Genomic DNA, 24,671 nt, shown 5'->3' on the forward strand with positions numbered 1-24,671 from the left:
AGATCATTGAATCGGATTAGACCATTAGCATCTCGCCTGCTATCATCAAGTTTAAAAGTGACTAAGACTTTTGGTAATTTTCCCATTTAAAACTTGTCTCTTCTCAAGTTAGATAGTGTAATAAGACTAACGGAAAATGAAACGTGGTGATTTTCTAGGCTGATTTGACATGGAACTATACTCTCATTCCGGTGTAATAATCATGGAAAGTTGTGAACATACCATGGGGCACAGCAGCACAATGATATCATGCAGCACCTGAAAATAGGCCTTCCAGCAACAAGTTTGTGCTGCAGCAGATTTTTACGCCACAGCGGATTATGCAGCAGATTATTATGACCCTCTACTACTTCCTAAGAAGCACATGTTTTGCTTTTCTATAGGTCTTAGGTAAAAAAATACAGTGTCCTCCTCTTTGTCTCTACAGGCTTAATGACGCCAGCATAACAGCAGAAGGCTGTGGTGCTCTTGCTTCAGCTCTGACATCAAATCCCTCACACCTGATAGAGCTGAATTTGAGTGGGATCAAACTAGGAGACCCAGGGGTGAAGCACATCTCTGCTATGCTGCATAATCCAGACTGTAAACTACAGAAACTGCTGTAAGAAAACTGACAATGAATGTATGATGTAGTGAAATTCACTAAACTAGTGAACAAACTAGGAGACTGAGCGTGCATATCTCTTCACTTCTGAGAAATCTTATGCCTAAAGTACAGAAACTGCTGTAAATTAATACTGATCCTAACCACTTTTTCAAATTCCAAGAATATTTTTTTAGATGTCGTTTTTATAGTAATTAGTCCAAAACAAAATACATGGTCAGATGCAAATGTTAATTTGTAACTACCTCCTAAAGCATATTAACATGTCCAACTTTTCATTGTTTTCATCATATGCTTTTGCAGCATTAATTCAAAATCTCCTCTGTTTACTCCAGACTATCTGACTGTGGTGTAACAGCGGAAGGATACGCATCTCTTGTTTCAGCTCTAACACCAGAGCACTCACACCTGGTAGAGCTGGATTTGAGAGGGAACGACCCTGGAGACTCAGGAGTGAAGCTGATCTCTGATTTACATAATTTAGTCAATGATAAAAAATGTAAACTTCAGACCCTGAGGTGAGACAACTTCACAGAGGAGCATAAGATGTATTCAGCAATGGCTGAATTGTATTTGCTTAAACAACTCTATATGATGCATCAATCAAGACCAGAAATACGTTCTATCGAACTTTGTAGTACTAGCACAGATTTCCAGATCTGACTGAAGAAATTAGAGCTAATAATTTTAAGTTCTGTTTTTTCAGTAAATAGGCTGTTCTATGACTTCAGTCATTTCTTTGCTGATTTCTCCATTTTGTTGTCGCATTTTTCTCTATAGAGCTCCCCCTACAGCTTTGGGGTGTATATTTCACAACCGTCTCTTTTGTCTTTGCTGGCTCTGCCATGATGAACATCTAAAAAATGAAGCCATCTTATAGCTAGCCGGCATAGCTAACCAGTGCTTGAGGGGGGCTTGTGTATGTCCAGAAACGTTTAAGCATTTTGTGTTTCTCACTCGTTCTCGCTTCTCACGGGACTTCCTGATTCATACACTGCGGCACTCTATAGTGCAGATCTTACAAGGGCTGGTTTTCCGCTGTAGGGGGAGCAGGGGAAACCGCTACTATTGCCAGCCATCACAATCATTTCTAAACTGTTTTATTAAGTTGAAAATGTTACATAGGGGACCTTGAACAGTTAGTCATGTTCATGAACTAACCTGGGAACACCCCCTGACCCTAAAGGAGCAGCAGTGGCATAAATATATTTAAACAGCAATTGATGTCTCTCTCTACAGGTTGCTGAAGAGTGATGCTGCAGAGAAAGCCTCTGTGTATCTGACGTCAGTTCTAGGTACAAACCCCTTATGTCTCGCAGAGCTGAATCTCAGTAAGAAGAAACCAGGAGACTCAGGAGTGAAGCAACTCTGTGCTCTACTGAAGGATTCACACTGCAAACTGAAGAAACTTACGTTGGTGGTTTAATTTGTTTCAGCATTTGTAAAATGTAAAATATTATACAAATATAAAGAAAGCAGAAGACTTTGTTTTTATCCCAATTTACAAACCAAACTAAACAAAAAACACCTAATTTTAGAATAGCTATCAATACTGATGAGATGTACTATAGTTAGGGCTGTCAAACGATTATTATTTTTTAATTGCAATTAATTTTTAGTTAAAGTGTAACTCCGGCGAAAATTGACCTCAGGGTCTTTTTCTGCATTAAAACACATCAAATAAGCCGTGGAGACAGAATCTTTCTTTGATCAACCACTACAAAGCTTGCCCCAGTATACGCTATAGCCCCAAATCGCAAACAGTGGATTAGCTAAGGGCGTTGAGCCAAACACTTCCCAAATAGCATTTTTTTAACCATTAAAATTGTTCAGAACCAAAGCTCGTCAATAGCTTGCTCAGGGTCCCTACACATAAAATGAAGCACCAAAAACGTAGTTAGCGAACCCGGAGTTTATTACAAAAGACTGTTAAGAACACTTACCAATTGTCCCCCTACCAGCTCCTCCAACCCAGTATCGCAAGGATTTGTTGTACGGTCACGTTTGGTTAATCTATTATTCGTGCTGGGGTTGGAGGAGCTATTAGGGGGACAAGTGTTCTTAACAGTCTTTTATCACAATGATTAAAATTATATTATTTATATATTTATATTATTTTTCGGAGTTTATTACAGAAGACTAAAAGAACACTTACCAACTGTCCCCCTACCAGCTCCTCTCGAAGGAAAGTATAAGGCATATTAAGGAATTACTAAAACTCCGGGTTAGTTAACTACGTTGTTGGTGCTTCGTTTTATGTGTACAGACCTTCAGCAAGCTACTGACGAGGTTTGATGCTGTTTTGAACAATATTACCAGTTAAAAAAATGCTATTTGGAAAGAGTTTTGCTCATGGCCCTTAGCTAATCCACTGTTTGCGATTTGGGGCTATAGCATATACCAGAGCAAGCTCTGTAGTGGTTGATCAACGGAAAATACTGTCTCCACGGCCTATTTAATGTGTTTTAATGCAGAAAAACACCCTTGGGTCAATTTTCGCTGGAATTACACTTTAAGACGTATTTGATTATTTCAAATCAAATTTCAAAATATGTGCAGTGGGCCTGAGGCAACACAATGTATTCTTCAGAAATATAGCTAACTGAAATAAATGCTACAGCAGAAGTGCATGCACAAAATAGCATGTATTTCAGTTTATCAGCTATATTTCTGAAGAATACATTGTGTTGCCTGAAGAATACATTGTGTTGCCCACTGCACATCTTTTGAAATTTGATTTGAAATAATCAAATACGTCTTAAAGTGTAATTCCAGCGAAAATTGACCCAAGGGTGCTGCATTAAAACACATCAAATAGGCCGTGGAGACAGTATTTTCCGTTTATCAACCACTACAGAGCTTGCTCTGGTATACGCTATAGCCCCAAATCGCAATCAGGTTTTTGTTTTTTATAATTTACGAAACACTCCAAACAACGTTTTTTTTGTAGTGTTGGAGTATTATGTGTAGATTGATGAGAAAACAATCAATTTTAAGATCAGTCTGAAAAATAACAAAATGGGAAAACTTGAAAGGTTGCACTGTATCTTCATTATCTATGTTCAGTTCACGTGTAACTGTGTAGGAGTGTAAACAATATTTTGCTTGTAGATTATAGCTTAGACTTGAAGTGCTTCAGTGATATTTAAATTCCATGTCGACTTAGCCGACACCGACAAAATAGAACTGAATCGTAATATACACGGCAGCAGTGGCAAAATGTGATGCTGTTGTGTAGACTTGTATTGAGAACAATGGAATCTAATGTAACTGAATGTCGAAAGCTGAGTGTGACGCACTCATGTCAGTGCCAGTGTCCACAGCACTTAAAAGCGGCATTCACCCGACCAGGATTTCAGACAACAAGTCATGAAATTTAAAGGAAATTGTATTTATTCTATTTATTAATTTGTCTGACGTTTTTATTCAAAGCGACTTACATACATCAATTATTACAGGAGTCAGTCTTCCCGGAACTAGTGTTAATTTCGTCAGACGAGATGAGAGGAAAAATGTTCGTCAACAAGACTAAGACGAGACGATGACGAGACTGCACTAATGTCCTGAAACACTGACTAAGACTATCTTAAGATGCATTATTGTTGACGAAAAAAGACGTGACTAAAATGTTTTGCATGAAATAAAAAATAAGATAAAATTTCTCTTCCATTTTCGTCTACAAAATGAGAAGACAGAATAGCTGTTACCTTTTCAAAATATTCCGAATGAGTTCATGGTTCATGCGCAGCAGCTTTCCTGTAGGCTAGTCTACGTGCTGTTGCTGCAATCCTGTGGCTGCAGCAGGAAACTACATGGAACAAGAACACCGGAGATTTCTGCCAGAGTTAGGCTTTATACCACAATGCTACATACCCAGAAGTTGAAGCTTCTCTCATACAGATACAAATTAACATCCCCCAGAATGTCCATACGGAAATTTTCAGCAAGTAATGTCAACTATTTAACTAGTTACACTGATGATGCAGAGTTTGCTAGCAAGTAAGCTAATATGGAAAGTTAAGCTAGCAAGTTAGCTAAGATTGAGAGTTTGTGTTTTGCGTTTGAAGCATATAAGCCATCTAGCATGGCGGAGTAAAACATTCATACTTGGGTCCAGGACAGTGTTTCTCAAACTTTTTCAGTACTTTATATAAGGTCTCACAGTTGGTGATGTATGTCAGAGTGAAAACCAAGCCACAAGGGTTGAGAGAATTGTCCGTAGACCTGCGAGACCATGCCGGCTTTTTTTGTGGAATGTTGGAGTATTGTATGTAGATTAATGATAAAAAAATTGAATTGGACTAGACTATTTCTGTTTGTTATACACTAAAAAAGAAACGCACGGAAAAATAAATAGACCTAGCAGTATATTAGCAAAGATCCTTGAAGATAGAGCAACGTAATTCGTTACTATGGGAGCAAAACGGTTCCGGTCTGCATAAGTGGGAGTGTCACCCTACGTCACTAAATAAACTTTCTCTCTTAATAAGCAATAAGAACAAATAACATAATTGTGTTCACAGTATTATTGTATATAATCGTGTATGATACCATTGAATCATTCTTTAGGACATGATATGAATAATTTAATTAGTCATGTGAACCGAGCTAGCTAGATAGCTAACGCTGGCTTAAAATGCTATACAAGTGGAGTAGCTATGGTAATAGTACAGCTCTGCGCTAACAAGTGACTAGTAGTTGAAGGACTTCGCTTAAACTTAATATGCTGTTGCAAATTCACTTGAGTATAAACTATCCACTTTAACTAATGTCAGTAATGTTATTCAGCTAGTTGTCATTTCAAAGAAATTACACTTCTCCGTTTAAAATGTTACCTTAGCTAAGAGGCTAGCTAGCAAGCTAACAACCAGACAGTAACTGGCAGCAGCATGGTCTGATATTAAGTTATTTTATTACAAATACGCTAAAAAATTACACTTTTAGGCTTGAACTGATCCCAAACACTTACAGATTATGACAACATTTTCCAAAAACCCCTCAACAAATCCAGAAAGACATAATGACCAATTTATTGGTAAAATTCCACAAATCTCCATTGACATTAGTGCAGCGAGGGTTTACTGTGGTCTGCATAAAGGGGGATTTTCCCCCCTCTCCTTTGCAATAATCGAACACGGAAATTGTCGAACGTTTGCGCCTCTCGCTCCGCTTGAACCCTCTCTGATATTAGCCTACACAATACTCACCACCTTGCTTATTGTCTCTGCACTTTGTTTAATTGTGTCAGAGGACATGTGATTTAAACTGGCATATCTGACATAGACAGTGTTGTAGAACTGTTTGAATTTACATACAAGTTGGTTCAATATTGCAACAACTCATCTATAGTATATTTTACCACGTCTGCTCGTGGACCACTTGGGACAGCTTGCGGACCACCAGTGGTCCCCAGACCACACTTTGTGAAACACTGTCTATGAAGATCATGACAGTGGTCCAGTCAAATCTTTTACTGTCTATGGCCAAATCCCAGCCGAGCTATAACTGCATGTACTGACTGACAAAAAAATCAGAATGAGTAATTATAACAGTCGAGTAGCCCTGTGGACATACAATATTGTTAGAAAATTGAGATGTGTGAAACACTATTTGACTGAAATGGTAATCAGAAATAATTTGTTATAAAAAAAGACTAAATGTTTTGACTAAGACTAAGATAGCTTTAGTTTTCTTTTGACTAAAACTAGACTAAAATGACGAGACTTTTAGTTGACTAAAACTTGACTAACAAAAATGATATTTGAATGACTAAATATGACAAAGACTAAAAAGGACATTTCGTCACAAGACTAAGACTAAATTAAAAATAGGTGACAAAATTAACACTACCCGGAACAACTCAGGGTAAAATGCCTTTTTTTGTGAGCCGTTTTTTGTATTTTAGAGCAATGTTTAGAAATTCTTTTAGAAAGAAATTCTTAATTGGCAAAAATCAGTATTGACAAAAATCAGTATTGACAGGGCCAACCAAATCTGAACTCGGAATCGGACAACAGAATCAACCATTTCAAATTTAATTATATTGTATTAACTTATATTACTTCCAACTTATTTATCAGGTGAAACTAAACCATTAGCTACCCCAACATTTTGTATTGTTGTATTGTTTTATTATGTAAGTCGCTTTGGACAAAAGTGTCTGCTAAATTCCATAACCATAACCATAACATGGAGAGCTGAACATTCAGAATATTCTCAAACCATGCATTTTAATGTTGTTTCCTAAGTTTATGTATGGAGTCAGTGGATTCCACCCACCCCATTTCACTACCATCTATCAGTCTAAGAATGAGAATGAACATGAAGTTTATTGATACTTGTGGCACTTGTGCATATAATATGTATTCTCTTTATGCCTGCATGATGTATGTATGGAACTTTGAGGTCCATACCATGGCAGTTTGGGATGAATACATGTACCTGTACATGTTACAGTTCTTTGTTCTTATTTGCTTGTTTATCTATTTTTTTTAATATTGTTTTTAAAACAATTAAAAAAAAAACGTATTTCGTTCCCTGCTCTCTTTGTCCCTACAGACTTAATGACGGCAACATAACAGGTGAGGGATGTAGTGCTCTCATGTCAGCTTTGACATCAAACCCCTCACACCTGGTGGAGCTGAATCTTAGTGGGAATAAACTAGGAGACTCAGGAGTGAAGTACATCTCTGCTCTGCTAAAAGATCCACTCTGTAAACTGGAGAAACTGGAGTGAGTTGTATAATAGAGTGAAATAGTATTCTGACCATTAGCAATACTTAAACAATCTGGAACATATTTTAAATGCTCATCATTGCAATTGTTATTTATCTTTCTACAGGCTTCATAACATCAGCATAACAGATGAGGGTTGTTCTGCTCTGACTTCATCACTGACATCAAACCCCTCACACCTGATAGAGCTGAATCTAAGTGGAAATGAACTAGGAGACTCAGGAGTGAAGCACATTTCTGCTCTACTAGAGAGTCCAGATTGTGAACTACAGAAATTGCTGTAAGTAAACTGACAGTTATTGCATGATGAAGTGAAATACACCAAACAGATTACCACAAACTAGTAAGAACAAACTAGGAGATTTAGTGTGCAGATCTTTTTGCTCTGCCGAGAAATCCTACACCTAAGCTACAGAAAGTGCTGTAAAGAAATGCTGAAAATGTATCTATCTATCTATCTATCTATCTATCTATCTATCTATCTACAGGATTAACGACAGTGGTTTAACAGAAAAAGGCTGTGGTGATCTTGCTTTAGCTCTCAGATCAAAGCCAACACATCTGATAGAGCTGGACTTGAGTGTGAATAAACTAGGAGACTCAGGAGTGAAGCACATCTCTGCTCTAATAGAGAATACTTTCTGTAAACTGCAGAGACTGCGGTAAGTAAAATCAAAATATTTGTCTGATGCAGTGAATTACACTAAAGAGACACCTCAAGACCAAGACCAAGTCATTGAGCTACATATTCTATAAAGAACAGTTTTACAGTAGCATCCAATACAGGAACAATGCCAGTATCCCCATTTAAACACACTTTTCTTGAACAATTGCCATTTTATTCTGCATCCTTCATGTGTAAATGGTACAGAAGTGGTGGTGCAAGGGGTCCATAATGCTGGCAGCTTCGGTAAGAAAAAGAAAATGCACACTAGGGCAATTTAAATGTTCGGCAAAGTCTAAAGCTTGCTTAATAACTTTGCAAAATCTATTTACAAATGTAATACCATGAGGCAGATTCCGAGCACAAACATTGGTGTTTGGTGGTCAGCTAAAAGTTGTCTCACGTCAAATGATGCTGTTAGTTCATGCATGAGAAAATTGCTTATAGACTGACTTTGCCAGCATTTGAATTAGGGCCCTAGATATCAGAGCCAGTCCTCACCATGCCCAAAGAGAAATTCTGTGAGTGGCCTTTCTAGCTGACCTGGCCGTGTAAACCCTTTTCCAATGCCATGCACACCAGACACCTCAGTGCTTTAATTACAACCCCTCTCCTTTAAACAGTTTGCTCCATCTATCAGTCTGAGAATGAGCTTCAAGTTTATCAATACTTGCAGCACTGGTACATATAACGTGTATTATCTGTATGCCTATGGCATTTCGGGATGAATACATGTATCATTAATAGTTCTTTGTACCTTCTTTCTATATGCTAAAACAATAAACAAAAACCTGATTTAGTTCCCTGCTGTCTCTCTCTACAGGCTTAATAACAGCAGCATAACAGCAGATGGCTGTGCTGCTCTTGTTGCAGCTCTCACATCAAACCCTGCACACCTGATAGAGCTGAATCTGAGTGGTAATAAACTAGGAGACTCAGGAGTGAAGCACATCTCTGCTCTGCTGGGGAATCCAGAATGTCAACTACAGAAACTATTGTAAGTACACTCTGACTTCATGATGAAATATGCTAAGTAAACTCACAATGACTGTACTGTATTATGAGATGAAACAAATGTTCAAAGTTCAAAGAAATTCACAAGTATAGAGTTACACATTATGTAAAGCACAGTTTTACAGCAACATACAATAACTAGGTAGCCAGGATGCCAGCCGAACTTAACCCCGCACACAACATTTGAGATCGGGAAGTTCGGTCTGGACTTGTTCCGTTGTAGAACAGCTATGCCCAAACCAGAGCTGCTCAGTGTCACAGTTCGGACCAGAACTCCTGAATGGTTTTGTTCAGAGCTGAAAATGCAACTGTTTTTGACAGAGGACAGATGTAGGTTGTTAGTGACAAAATATTAGCTTCCTGCATGGTACGATGTCTTTGTAAGTGACATTTAAATAAAAAAGTGTTTCATTCTTCCCGGTTCTTCCTAACGACAACGCTGCTGCTAAAAGGTAGACATTTAGATTTCGCTATCACGTCTGTTGTAGAAGATATTGACAGCGCAATAACCAGAAAACAATGTCAACGCATTTGTTAAAAGAAGGCATTTGTGTAGAAGAAGAACCCTTGTATCGGTTGAAACACGCACCATAATCACAGCCAATGGGGCCGTATCAGACTCTAATTCTGACTAAAATTGAGGATGACGACATCAGGCTAATAACTAGGGTGACCAGACATCCCAAAAAATTCGGGACAGTCCCAAAATCCTAGCACTTGTCCCGAATCCCGAATCCTGCCCTAATTGTCCAGAAAATTATACTTGAGCAGGGTCTCGAGTAGTTTTTTCTGTTCGTGGTGGTTGAGTTATCCTGCAACCAGCTCCCGTCGGCTGCTCATTGGCTGCAGAAATCCCTATATGTACAGTATCTTTAAAAAAGAATAATAATAATTGTGTAGCCTACTGGCGCAAACTGACAACGTGCATTGATAATAAGCTAATTTTCATGCACTGTTGACATGGATGCTGCAGGCTGGAACCGAACACGCTGCTAAAAGCACAAACGTAGCAGGTACCGGGAGGAGTGGGTAGGAAAATATGAGAGAGCGCAAGTTGTAGTCGTGAGGACAGGGAAAATAGAGTGTGCAAGTTACAGCTTGCGACAGGGAAAGTGCAGGCAGTCACGAGAAGGTTGCATGCATAAAATTACTTATGTTGCTGATGTCTGGGTTATAACACAATCATTGCATTTTCTTAAGTCATTGTGTTTGTTTTTGACATTTGAGTTCGTGATTTTAATGATTCTCTTGTTTGTGAGTATTTGTGAGTATTTCCTGGCGTACCTATTGACAAACAGTAGAATTTCTGAATAAAGATAATTTTGTCATGTAGCCTAATGCCAACCATAGTCACGCCAACCGTAGTCCTGCCCCCCCCTCAGATACTGTCCCGAATTTACCCCATTTTCTTATCTGGTCACCCTAAGAATAACGGATATAACTATATGCTCAGTATAACAGCTGCGTTTTCCAGACGTCTGAGGAAGATGCTGTGCAACAAAACGTTAGTCGCTTGTACCGTTACAGTTTGGAAGTGGCAGATATTGTGGCAGGTGTGTGTGTGTTTTGTGTGTGTGTGTGTGTGTGTGTGTGTGTGTGTGTGTGTCTTTTACGAGTTCAGTAACACCCTAAAACAATTAAACAAAGAGTATCCTGCTCTCTCTCACTACAGACTTAATGACAGCAGTATAACAGAGGAATCCTGTGATGCTCTTGCTTCAGCTCTGAGGTCAAACCCCTCAGACCTGATAGAGCTGAATCTGAGTGGGAATAAACTAGGAGACTCAGGAGTGAAGCACATCTCTGCTCTACTGGAGAATCCAGACTGTAAACTACAGAAACTGCTGTAAGTCAAGTGATAATGAGTGTAAAGTATGTTGTAGTGAAATACACTTAACTGATCCTCGTTGGGCAGACAAGATTCAGTGTTATATATTTCATGAAGCAGTTTTACAGTTGCTAACATACATTAAACAAAAGGGAATGATGTTGCTCTTATAACCGCTGTCTTTGCCATAACTGTTGGCTGCTTTTCTAATAGAGTGGCGAAGTCCAGCCCCTTCCGTTTGCCTCCATGGGACCTATCTTTCAAAAAAATTTGAACGCCAGTCTATGGCGAAAAAGAAATTATTTTCTGGTCCCGGTTGACTTGTGCCTTGAATTACCCATATGATGTTTGTCAATTCTAAAGACAATTTTTCATGTAAAGACATTTGCAGTTTGTTTCGTAACTATTGAATTACAACATTGTGAAAGATCGTAATTCCAACGACTACATCCCGTGGCCCACTGGTTAGCACTCTGGACTTGTAACCGGATGGTTGCCGGTTCGAGCCCCGACCAGCGGGCCGCGGCTGAAGTGCCCTTGAGCAAGGCACTTAACCCCTCACTGCTCCCCGAGTGCCGCCGTTGTAGCAGGCAGCTCACTGCTCCGGGATTAGTGTGTGCTTCACCTCACTGGGTGCTGTTTGTGTTTCACTAATTCACCGATTGGGTTAAATGCAGAGACCAAATTTCCCTCAAGGGATCAAAAAAGTATATATACTTATACTTACAAACCCATCAGTCGCGCTAGTGACGTTAGCTCATTCACAGCCACACTAGATTGTACAAGCATACCAGCAACAGGTCTTAATTGGGCTTTCCTTGCCAAAGAAAATACCATGAGTCAGAGGATTAAACACATCAGGTAAATTGTATTCGTCCATAGACTGTACATTACATACTGTTAAGTGACATAGCAGGCAGCAAGATGCAACCGTTAACTAGCATAACAGCTCTTATCGTTTCATTACGTTGGTGACGTACATCGTTTGAGACGAGAGATGTAGTCCACTGAGTGGATTCGCACAAAACCAACATAACTTTTGATGTCTAACAACAGTACTTTCTTGACGTGAAAAATTTCCTGTGAATAGATTTTTTTGTATGCTTATTCTATTTAACTACAACTGAACCCGTACCAGCCAGATTGGGGTCTCAGGGTCCAATATCAGAAATGAGACGCAAGTATGTTTGTCAGTTTGAGGCTGATTAAATTGATCATTTACAATCTGGTGCACACATTGTTTAATTGGCAAACCAACATACGCTCACCTCTGCGCCCATGGATGGTTTTTGTCAAAAATGAGGTGTGTTAATTTTGTTAGTGTGGATAATCCTGGTCTGAAAAAAGGTAACGTAGCTCACTCTTACTCTATGTCCCAACACAATGCAAAGACTATGCTGAATGTTTATGACCCAATGTGTCTGGGCTGAATGAGTTTTTTTTTTTAAATGACTATACTCTTTTGTTACCAGAGACGGTTCATCAATATTAGCCATGTTTGCATAGCTACTCCCAACCTTTACCTGTGGTAGCATTAGTTAGCTAGCTCGGTTAATGGAGATACATTACTATACATTATTTTATCCATGCTTGTGTGTGTGTGTGTGTGTGTGTGTGTGTGTGTGTGTCTGTCTGTCTGTCTGTCTCTGTTTGGGATTGAAGTAGGGGGCTGAAGTCAGAAATACTTGTTCCTGCAATCCATCTACGTATATAATTTAAAAGAAAATAAAACAAAAGCAATATTAATGTTGCCTGCTCTTTCCCCATGCAGACTTATTGACAGCAGTATAACAGACAAGGGCTGTGCAACTCTTGTGTCAGCTTTGAAATCAGACCACTCACATCTGATAGAGCTGAATCTGACTGGAAATGAACTTGGAGACTCAGGAGTGAATCACATCTCTGATCTACTAAAGAATCCAGACTGCAAATTACAGAAATTGCTGTGAGTAAACTCTGACTTCATGATGAAATATACTAAAGGCTTATAGTTAGATATAGGCTAGATATTCTATAAAGCACAGTCGAAACTGGAGAAAATCAAGTCTGTGAATGTATTTGTACTTGAATTTCCCCTGGGGATCAATAATCTATCTATCTATCTATCTATCTATCTATCTATCTATCTATCTATCTATCTATTTATTTCAGTACTCATTTCTGATTTACTTATTGACTGATACATCTTATATGTACTGTAGTCTACATTAACTAACTGCCACGGAATTCTAGAATACTGCACCCCCTCACTGCCAGAACAACATTCTAAATCCCCCAAAAATCTGCTGGATATTGTCAAACTGTGTATAAAGTATCTGTTTTCTGGTTTTACACTACTTTTTGATAGCTACAGTCAAATAACAAAGGATGTTACACCACTGCCTCTATTTAGGGCTCCAAAAAACATTGTGTATGTCATTGTGGTCATTACAAACAGCAGTTGCACAATACAATTTGTAATATGTACTAATGAATTATCACCTCAAAAACACACACAATAGATAATATTCATAGGAAGATATGTAATTTAATCAATTAATAATATATTATTACATACTCTAAATATTCACACATCATCATTACAAAATGATTGAGTAGCAAACTTATAACATACAACGTGACAAACGGTAGGCGGTTTCAATTCAGATAAATCAGGTAGTCTAACAAACAGTGACATGTTAATCATGTAGTACCATGCATGTCATTATTTATGCTGTTCCTTTGCAATTAAATTCAGGTCCAGAAAGGTTTAGAATGACTAAACATAAACACCCCTGTAGTAAAATTGAACAATATATATAAATAATAAGTTCTTTTGGTAATTGAGGGGCAGCCGTGGCCTACTGGTTAAGCTTTGAACTAACGGAGGGTTGCCCATTCGAATCCCGACCAGTAGGAGCGGCTGAAGTGCCCTTGAGCAAGGTGTGTGCTTCACCTCACTGTATGTTCACTGTGTGCTGAGTGTGTTTCACTAATTCCGCGGATTGGGATAAATGCAGAGACCAAATTTCCCTCCACGGGATCAAAGAGTATATATACTATTGTATTGGTGACAAACCAAGATACTTTGCACATGACAATTTGCAGATCATAAAAGAAAAAAATGTCCACCTGCTGGGGTGTTTTTAACATCTGCAAACAGTAAAGGACTGACATAGGTTAAGTTCTTGTGAGCACACTAACAGCAGAGACCAGTGTTGTGCCGGGGGGAGCAACCTATATGTGGCCACAATACTCATGTTCTCTGTGATTCATTTCCTATTTTGCCTTTGAAAACACATTGGATTAGATCCATGTTTCATTTGAGTATACAGCTACATGTAATAACTGTTGAAGTGAACAAAAAAGAACTCTGAACATCTTTTGGAAGTGTACTACTAGCCAGCTACTTGCTAGCCAGCTACTATAGCCAGTTCAAGTTTTGTATAGATTTCTAAAAATGAACAGTAAAACCTCTACACTGGTAGAGATTTGAACAAACAATAAATATCAGTTCAAGTTTTGTATGCATTTCTGAAAATGAACAGTAAAACCTCTACACTGGTAGAGATTTGAACAAATAAACAATATCAGTTCAAGTTTTGTATAGATTTCTAAAAATGAACAGTAAAACCTCTGCACTGGTAGAGATTTGAACAAACAATATCAGTTCAAGTTTTGTATAGATTTCTAAAAACGAACAGCAAGACCTCTACACTGGTAGAGATTTGAACAAACAAACAATAAATATCAGTTCAAGTTTTGTATAGATTTCTAAAATGAACAGTAAAACCTCCACACTGGTAGAGATTTGAACAAACGAACAGTAAATATCAGTTCAAGTTTTGTATAGATTTCTAAAAATGAACAGTAAAACCTCCACACTGGTAGAGATTTGAACAAACTAACAGTAAATATCAGTTCAAGTTTTGTATAGATTTCTAAAAATGAACAGTAACTGATTGGAAGAACTAATAATTTGAACTGATTGAAAGAACTGATCATTTGAACTGATTGAAAGAACTGATAATTTGAACTGATTGAAAGAACTGATCCTTTGAGCTGATTGAAAGAAGGCTGATTTAACTGATTGAAAGTGCTCCTAGACAACCTAGGCTGGTAGTGGTGGATGCCTGAGATGGAAGATTCTGAAAAAAAAAGGAAAAAAAAACTATATTTAGAGAAGAAAATTCAAACAAAATGGAACATTTTGGCAAATGTCTACATTTATAGTTATTAGCAGTGTAATTTAACGTGCATAAATAACTTTTATATAATCAATAGTAGTAATTATTACATTGTATGAAAAAAAGGAAAATGCATATCAACATGTGCATATTAAAATTAATGTAATTTACCAGATACTAGCAGATACGCATACTAGATAGCCTACTATAATAAGCAAACAACATCTCACCAGTGTTTGTACACAAGCTTTGTATGGTACATCTCAAAGCAGTCAGTGGGGCACACAGTGCAGGGTGGTCAGGACAGGTCTTGCAGAAGAAAGGTGTCTGCTTCCTCCCTCTATGTGCGTCATCTGGACTCTGCTTCAGCGTGGAACAGACTTTGCAGTCGGACGCGATTTCTGCGTGTTGTTCGAGAAAGTGTCGACCAGTGAGTGAGACGCGGGCACTAACGGTGTGCTGATTGGCCTGGGAGGAGGAGTGAGCTCAATTTGCCTCCGTCTCAGTAGCCCCTTCACCACAAGCTCGCGGAATCCAGCCGACTGCATTGTATTGCCACTTTCTTTGTGCAAGATGTAGGCATTCACAAGTGCGACCTCTCGGATATGATGGAACAACCGATGGTACCACTTCATTGCACGGTGTTGGTAGCTGTAATAGGAGCATAGCTGGTCTCCAGCGATCTACCCCTCCCATGAAGCGGGGCGGCTCTTTGGCTTAGCGCCAAAGTTCTGTAGCCATCAGGCCCCTTTACTACGACTTTCGTTTGGTGATACTTGAGATTGTGGAGTGCACTGTGGAAGGGGCGGTGACTGTGCCAGCATCACGAAAAAGACGCCAGTTAAAAGTGGACGTTTTTCAAAAAACACAGGGGGATCTGAAGGCCGCAGTTTCAGACCATGGAGTTGAGGGGGCATGCCTTTCCTGTTCACACGAACAGTTCCACACGCGCCGGTGTTTTGCCGGTGGAGCTCTTGGAAAAGAGCGGGTGAGGTGTAGTAGCTGTCAGTATAGAGACTGTGTCCCTTCCCCAAAAGCTTGGCTTCCCTTAGCAAGCCAACAACTGAACTATGGCCAATACCCAGACAGCGATCGTAGTTGAAGGCCCCTCCAGTGTATACGTGCCACAGGTGCGTGTAATTACTTGTCGGCGTCTGATAGGGACAAAATTCTTCAGACCAAACCCGGTGTCTTTTATTTGGCGCGTACTGGCGAAAAACACCCTTCCACGAAATGAAACCATGGATTCATCAATGGAGAGGTGTTCGTGGGGGTAGTACTCGCTCTGAAAACTCTTCAGGACTAGATCCATAAGTGGGCGGATTTTAAAAAGTGGATCATAACCCGGCTGACCTCTCTCCAACCTCAGAGAGTTGTCATTGAAGTGGATGCAGGAGGACAAGAGCTGAAAGCGGTTGCGTGTCATTACACGGGCGAAATTTGGTGTCAAGCCCAGTGAACTTTGGGTGCTCCAGTAATCAGCGATTTGAGGCTTTCTAGTCAGACCCATGCTGATCTGAATGGCCAAAACGCCTCCATCTCAGAAGCGATCAGTGGGTTTATAGTCACGTAAACGAGAGTGACTCGCTAGCTCGGTGGAAGCTAACGCCTCAGCATAGCGGTTTGTCTCAGCCACCATGAGATCAATGACACAATCGCTAAAAAAGGCTTTAAAAAAAAGGTATGGATCACTACAATCCCAAACTCTCTGCGGACCAGGTGGGTGGGTTGGTGTGTACAAAGGGATCCTCCCATCAGATCGCTTCCTCTCCCCTCAGTGGCCACCGTCTTGCCTGTCACATCTAGCCACTCCCCGGGGCGTCTCCCTCACCACAGCCAGTGAAGTCAGCCGGCCTCGGTGAAGTTGCCGCGCTCCTCCTTCTTCCGACTCCCTCCTCGTCCTCCCTGGACCACACAGGACCCCTCCAAGTCCTCCTCTCCAAATCCGAAAAAACTCCTCATCGCTGTCACTGTCCCAGTTGAAATTAAAACTCTCCTCCATGGTGCGTAAATTCCGCGGTACCGCAATCGCAAACTCTCTCTGTGTGCTAGCTAGATAGCTTGATATTTAGCTGATGCTAATTTGTTTTGAAGTTTGTGAATGGCGTAATTAGCATATTTGTGAAATATTAACCAATCGTGATCTGTCTAGAACATGTTTACTATCATATCAACATAGCAACAGCACAGTAACGATGTTTTAATTGGCTACATGTTAGCGCGGCAATGATGATGCTCCTTGGGCGCACATATGCACCCTTGGCATTCTAGAACACACTCATTGTGGGCGCATATATGCACCGTTGGCAGTAAACGGGTTAAAGGAACCGTATGTAAGAAATGTATTTCAATTAATCATAAAATGGCCCTGATATGTCACTAGACATTAAGAAATCATGTTCATTTCAAATACTTCACTAAAAACAGTAGTCCGGCCAGGATATTGTCATTTAAAAAGTGAAGTTGCAGCCCTCAACTGATGTTGATGTTGTGTTTTGTCATGTCATGTTGTGTTTTGGCCTGAGGCGCCACCCTCCACCTATCTACTAATCACAAAGTCAGTAGTGTTTCGGCATCTGGGTTGGCAACCTCGAGTCAGGGGGGAAGGGGAGGGGATACACCGCTCTACAGTAATTTGAAAGTGATTGCAGTACCAGTTTTGGCCAAAATCTTACATATGGTTCCTTTAAACTTGAAGACCCCCAGACAGTAGAGGAGAATGCAAACTGAAGTAACAGGAAATTAATTTTTAGAGTCTGTTTATGCTTTAAAGTCAACAAGACTTTATTTGATGTTTCCCATAAATGTAGTTACTGGGTGATGGAGAAATGAATACCAATCTCATGTTTTACTAATATTTTGTCAGAAAGATGCATAGAGGCCTATTATGGTTTTTGCCAGGTGGGACCCAAGTGTCTTTGCTAGCATGAGACCAACATGGTCATTATTTTCCTGTCCAGCATTCACGATCTTTGAAAGGCAAATATACTGGTACTTGCACACATACGTGCACCTATGGGTGTGTTTGTCAAAAATTAAGTGTGTCCACGCACATTGTTGGTGCATTACTATCTTTAGGCTGTTGAAAGTGCATTATATAACCACTTATATTTTTGACAATAGCTGTCTCTGACTGTCTGTCCATCTGTAGGTTTAGTAACATCAGTATAGCAGATGAAGGCTGTGCTGCTCTGACTTCAGCTCTGACATCAAATCCCTCCCACCTGGTAGAGCTGAATCTGAGTGGGAATAAACTAGGAGACTTAGGGGTGCTGAAGATCTCTGCACTATTGGAGAATCCAAAGTGTAAACTACAGAAACTTCTGTAAGTAATATGATGCCGAAGAATGGTAGTGTTGCATCACAATTTTTACATAGTAGTTTCTCACATGGCCAGATACAAATCTTTTTCTTCAGACATATATATAGATGAACGACTTTATTAATTCCCAAAGGGAACTTATATTATTGCAGCAACAGTTAATGATATTAATGTATATATCACACAAGCATTTGACTCCCCCTAAGACAAAGTATGGCCAGTATTAGTACATTGTGTAATTTCCAAATGATAATTTCTTCACAAATATGTCTTTCTTTCTCTATACCAATGACAAACTCTATTGATTTTCTCTAGACTCTCAGACTGTAGTATAACAGGTGATGGATATGCTGCTCTTGCTTCAGCTCTTAAATCAGAGCACTCCCACCTGATAGAGCTGGACCTGAGAGGAAATTACCCTGGACACACAGAATTGGAGCTTGTCAGAGATTTACATAATTTACTCAATGATAAAAAATGTAAACTCGAGACCCTGAGGTGAGAAGACTTCTGAAATGAAGAGCTTTATATGTTTGTACTGTAATTAGGGGACATTGCCTTGTCTGCTGATCAATATAGGAAAATAAGTCCCAACAGGATGAATAGGGAAGCAAAGGGTTCTTGATTGCGACAGAGAAACAACATAGCAGAGAACTCTTGCTTGCTACAGGGAACCAACATAGCGGACAGGTATTGCTTGTGGCAGGTGCATAGTGTAGTAGAGGAGTCTTGCTTGCTAAAGGAAAACAAGGTGGAGGGTTCTTGCTAAAGGGAAACAACAATAGCAGTGGTCGGAGGCGTTTTGCTACAAGGGGACAGTGTAACAGAGGGGTCTTGTTTGCTTCAGAGAAAATAACATAGCGGAGAGGTCTTGTGTTAAATCACACTCTGAATTATTGTCTGCGGGTGGTCATGTTCATTATAAACTGGGAACACCCCCAAACTCTTAACTTTTATTCCATGTTTCTTTCTTTACAGGTTGTTGAGAAGCGATGCTGCAGAGGAAGCCTGTGCTTATCTGACTTCAGTTCTAGGTACAAACTCCTTGCTCCTGACAGATCTGGACCTGAGTGGAAAGAAACCAGGAGTGAAGCAGTTCTGTGCTCTACTGGGGGATTCACACTGCAGACTGCAGAAACTTAAGTGAGTTGATTCAGTATTGTGACCGCTGCTGCACCACACTATTTGACAAAGATTATTGGTTGTTTGTTTTCTTCACCAGTTTTTGGTAGAAACTCTTTAGGTTCATGTTTCTTTGGAGCTAGTTTCCCTGGGTCATTTTGAATTAGTTGCTCTCCATTATGTTGCTACAGTGGGTCCCCGTTAAGTTTGGACGGGTTCCTTCATGAATCACGCACCCCATTTTCTCAGCAGAAATGGCACAAACTGCAGTTGACACAAACAACCACAAGGTGTCACTTGGGTGCCACTACTATTTTTGATGCGACTGACTTACTGCTTCCATGACGCAGCAGGGGCACGGGAACTTAAATTCATCACGGTAGTTTAAGCTTACACTTGACAAAACATTCTAATATGAAAATGTAGATGCAATTGTTGTAAAATGGTGCAGCTCCTTTAAGAAAGCACCGTGTGCAGGGATGCAGCGAGAGGGGATAGGCCTATGTGTGTTAGAACTTAGCGTGTGGAAAAAGTATGTGCTGTTGAGACTGGAGCGAGTCATATTCAAAATAATGCAAAAAAAAAGCAATTATCCTCATTCATTGCAACCAAAGCATGCCTGCTTGCCGACGTTCAAACGAAAAATATATCAAAGCACCTTTTGCATTTGAATGTAGCCCTAAAAAAATGTTTAAACAGCTGGACAAATGATTTAGCTAATTGATTATATAACCTGTACACCAGCAATTGTTGAACATTTACCTGTACAAGTACATTGACAGTAGCCCAGCCTAACAGCATGTTGTAGGCCTACTGTAGAAATTTCAATTAAATTGCAACCGCAACATGCCTGCTTGCCAACGTTCAAACGACAACGAAAAAGATAATAAAACAACAAGAGGGTTGAGTCTGAATGACACTGAGTTTTTAGACACTGAGTTTTTGTAGTTAAGAAATATTTTCGTATAAAAAAAATGGTCATTCTTCAATCTCCTTCACTGACGCCTATGGAAAAGGCTTAACGTCCCAAAACAACGATCAATGATCATCAAATTTCTCTCACATTGCTCCTCATAACCATCTATAAAAAAAGTTTTTCTTTTTCTTTTTGAGCACATCCAATCCCAGGACATAACGCACTGGACCTTATAATAGGCTCGAGATATAATTCCAAAGGGGGAAGATAGGGGCCACTGCACTTAAAACTTAAAAGATGAAGCTTTCCGAAATTTGAAATTAAGATCAGTGACTGGCATCGGGTGAACGAAGCTTTTTAGGAGTTGAACAGGCTATTAAAAACTATTTGGCGCACCTCCATGTCACAGGAGAGACTGGGCTCTCCCTTCTATGAAAAAAAGACGTTAGGCTACCTGCAAACTGACCTATGATTTCATTGCTGAGTTTATGGCAAAGCAAGAAAATGTTTTTTTTCCTGAGTCAGGATATGGCGAGTCAGTGTCATTTATTTGTCCAATGTTAGCCTATAGATACAGACCAGTACATCTTATCAATAGTTTGAATGTCGTGTGTGTTTCTGCTCATTGACAAATACCGTTCAGCACAATGATTCATGCCCAATTAATTCCCCCTGTTAAAGTGTTCGCCTTTGTTACACTATTTGGTTTAAGTGGATGTAGCCTATGATAAACACCATATGGCCAAATATGTGACTCAGCTAATGTTATAGGCTATACAATTGAATTTCCCCTCTTAAAGGCAAGCTGGTGTAGCTTATTAGACTAGGCTACTATTAAAATACACCGACGGTAGCCTTGGCTATGTGTAAAGTAAGCTATCGCATGATTTCATGCACGTAAGTGAAAAGGGCCTTGCATCTGTCAAGTTCGCTGGGGCCTCGCATTCCCCTGCGACGGCCCTGCAGCTCCTCCCTAAGACATCGAGGAAAAAAAGTTAAAATACGCGATAAACCCGGGAAAAGTTGACAGGTTTGTTTCGGTCCCGGTGATTATTTGTGAAATTGTGCAAACGACAGCCTTTTCAAGGCATTTCAAGGAAGGAGTAGCAAGGAGCCTAAGGCATCAATAAATTGTTGGGACTGGGGAGGGTCATGCGTTTTTTCTCAATCACTTTGGAGGGTCATAGAAAAAATTCTTGCTGACGAGGGAGGGTCACGTCTCAACGCTCCCAAAACTCCTCCGGTAGCCCATTAATTAAATAAATAACGAACAGTCCCTAATTGATTAATAGCCTAGGCCTACACCAGCAATTGTTGAACATTGACCTGTACAGGACATTGACAGTAGCCCAGCCTAACAAGCAAATGTTGCAAAATACATCAAAAGACGCAATTAATCAGAAATAAATAATGTAATCTGCATCGCTTTATTTAACAAACTGCAAGCAACAAGAGCATTGAGTTTAAAACTGTAAGGCCAAACCCAAGAGCAAAGCCTATCTGTTAAGGCAGTCTATAGGCTATATAACGAGCTGTGTGCCTGGAAAGACGATAGATGACGGCTCTGGTCATCCCATACCCTCCCCCCACTTCCTGTAGCCTACCATTATGAAGGCCTGTAGCCTAAAACGACTTCGTTGCCATTTTGTGACATTAAGCCCCCTCCCCCATCCCCTTCTTTCACAAGCAGTGGGGGCCTTGGGCACAAAGTAACACTTTTGGTAGACAAAGGAGGGTTCTCAGCTTCTGTCGTTTGGCCACAATCCGTTGCAACCAGGCCAGGACAGATATTTTAGAGAGGAGAGGCCCGGTGCAGCTCAGATGTCTTCTTAATTTTCTTTATTCTTCAGTAAAAGGTGCAGAACATTATTAAACTTTGACTGACATTTTAGATGTGTCGATGTTTTTGACTAACGAACATCGAAACGTTAGTCAAAGTTTAATAATGTTCTGCACCTTTACTAAAGAATAAAGAAAAATTAAGAAGACATCTGAGCTGCACCGGCTCTCCTTCTCTCTAACACTTTTTGGCTTTGGCTAAATATTTCTAAAATCATTTGAGTTTCACTAGTCACATGTTTTAACAAGCAACACTTGTTATTAAACTATTAACAGGCGTGTGTCGAAAATTGACTTTATTTTCCATAATGGAGAAATAACTATGCAGAGTCTAACCAAGGTCAATCTTGCCAAAAAGCCTCAAACCTGAAAACACATGAGGCAAAAGTGCAAAACATCACAAAACTAACTAAACTAACACGCATATTTTTGTATTGCAATCATTGTAGCCTACAGTTGTAACAGCGCCGTAACAGTCGCTTTTACTCCCCGTATCGCCATTATAAAGAACGTTTAACGTGTCCCAAAACAGCTATCAATTAATCACCGCCTTATAAACAAGTTTGCCAGGAGCAACACCTTGCAAAAATGATAACAATAGGCCTAGGCCTTTATTTGGCTCTGCTCCTGCCTAGATTCAACTCAGAACTACCTGAAAGTTGCAGACCTGTTCTGGAAATACGCAGATTAACGCGACTCGACCGTCAGACAATGCTATCTGCTTCGAGTAGGCCTATTGGGTAAGACTGTAGCCTACACTGGTTGCTGTGGCACAGTCTTGAGTGACCGAATTCGTTTTTCTTTGTCATATGAATGCTGTCATTTTGTTAACATTACTGTTAAGGAGATGCTGTAGGCAAAGTCTATATTTCAACCTCGTTAGTGTAGTAAAAAAAATCAGAAATATTCACAAGGTTTCTGGGCAGCATATTTATGTTCTGTTAGCAAGCGAACTTCTCATGACTACCGACAAAGTAGCCTACTGCCAGCTGACGAAGCTCTCATTTTAAAACATTACTGAGAGACAGACACTGTACAATCAAGAAATCTTGCCACTGAATCCAAAACTATGTTTAACATTATGTACCAGGCTTAGGCTACAGTGGACTAGGGGCTGCTAAAAACACAGAGAAACGCACTGAAAACTCGGCCAATCACAGCCCTTGCTGTCGAATGCGCCGTCTGGTTCGACCGTGGAACTCCACAGCGGACTATGCTGCCCCAAAACCGGCTGCAGTTGTACTTTTACATTTCACCATTCACCATGATCGTGAATGAAGTGTCAATTTTTAACTGGGACCCACTGTATGTTACCTCCCAACCATTGCGCTTCTCCAATGAGCGATGCCTGGCTCTTTTTAATTATTTCACCCCCACAGCACAGCAGGAGCAAAAGAGCTGTTGTTATGAAGGAAAATAATTGTTACCTGTTGTTCAACTCTGAGTAGGCTACTGTAATTGACACTATTTGTCAATAATTGCAATGTTGTCAGTGGCTGGAGAGCCGAACATTCGTAATATTCTGAGGCCATGCATTTTCAGCCATTTCATAATTTTATTCATGGAGCCAGTAATGGTTGCCATCCACCTTGCCTCACCCCAAATATATCTCCATACAGGCTTAATGACTGCAGTGTAACAGATGAGGATTGTGCTGCTCTGACTGCAGCTCTGGCATCAAACCCCTCACACCTGATGGAGCTCAATCTGAGTGGGAATAAACTAGGAGACTCAGGAGTGAAGCACATCTCTGCTTTATTACAGAATCCAGACTGTAAACTACAGAAACTGCTGTAAGTAAATTGACAATGACAGTATGATGTAGTGAAGTACACAATCGGAGTTGGCGGACAAATTTCAAGTATAATTATATGTTCTATGAAGCACAAATTTGCAGTAACATGCAATAAGGAAACAGAAACAAAATTTTGAACATAGTGGAGCAGTGGATAATGTCACCGCCTAACAATTGGTCGACCCAGATTCAATTTCCAAACCTCTGTGAGTCTGTGTTGCTTTGAATGAAAGTGTCTGCTAAACAAGAAGAAGAGTTTCTGTGTGTCCCTGAAATTATTGTATTGGGAAATTTGCCCCTTTAAGAAAAGGCCATCCTCTCTAATAGATAGATAGATAGATAGATAGAGACTTTATTGATCCCCAGGGGAAATTCAAGCATCTTAATAACATCAGGACAACATTTTCTCTTCAGTGGTGGGAAATTCACCTGCTGTTCTGTAGTTGACCTTACTGACAAATTCTCTTTTTATAAGTATGCTTACTTGCTCTGCCTAAGCTTAACATGTCCAGCTTGTTGGGACAAAATATACCGGAAATGATTTGAACAAATTCTTTTCTACAACAAGTCTAGATAGTGACAATTGAGTGAGTAAAAAGCGTTCAAAATTTCCACATTGTCATTGTTGAAAATGTCCAAAATCGTCCATATATATATATATATATA

The 24,671-nt window shown here is 39.8% G+C and overlaps 1 protein-coding gene across 9 annotated transcripts in view; it reads left to right on the plus strand.

Annotated features, from left to right (window-relative positions):
* The window catches only part of LOC125286794, a 140,825-nt gene that overhangs the window by 45,452 nt on the left and 70,702 nt on the right, over window positions 1-24,671 (plus strand). For all 9 annotated transcript variants that reach the window (XR_007192244.1, XM_048232071.1, XM_048232078.1 and 6 more), the window contains 13 exons: window positions 428-601; window positions 940-1,122; window positions 1,844-2,017; window positions 7,163-7,336; window positions 7,446-7,619; window positions 7,828-8,001; window positions 8,827-9,000; window positions 10,690-10,863; window positions 12,617-12,790; window positions 18,163-18,336; window positions 18,649-18,831; window positions 19,312-19,476; window positions 23,830-24,003. Coding sequence is in view for 8 of the 9 variants with exons in the window: in XM_048232071.1 (XP_048088028.1) it covers window positions 428-601; window positions 940-1,122; window positions 1,844-2,017; window positions 7,163-7,336; window positions 7,446-7,619; window positions 7,828-8,001; window positions 8,827-9,000; window positions 10,690-10,863; window positions 12,617-12,790; window positions 18,163-18,336; window positions 18,649-18,831; window positions 19,312-19,476; window positions 23,830-24,003 (2,271 nt within the window). In the remaining variant the exon portion in view is untranslated. The remainder of the gene's footprint in view (window positions 1-427; window positions 602-939; window positions 1,123-1,843; window positions 2,018-7,162; window positions 7,337-7,445; window positions 7,620-7,827; window positions 8,002-8,826; window positions 9,001-10,689; window positions 10,864-12,616; window positions 12,791-18,162; window positions 18,337-18,648; window positions 18,832-19,311; window positions 19,477-23,829; window positions 24,004-24,671) is intronic.

This window comes from Alosa alosa, chromosome 21 (assembly GCF_017589495.1).
Source record: "Alosa alosa isolate M-15738 ecotype Scorff River chromosome 21, AALO_Geno_1.1, whole genome shotgun sequence".
Lineage (NCBI taxonomy): Eukaryota > Metazoa > Chordata > Actinopteri > Clupeiformes > Clupeidae > Alosa > Alosa alosa.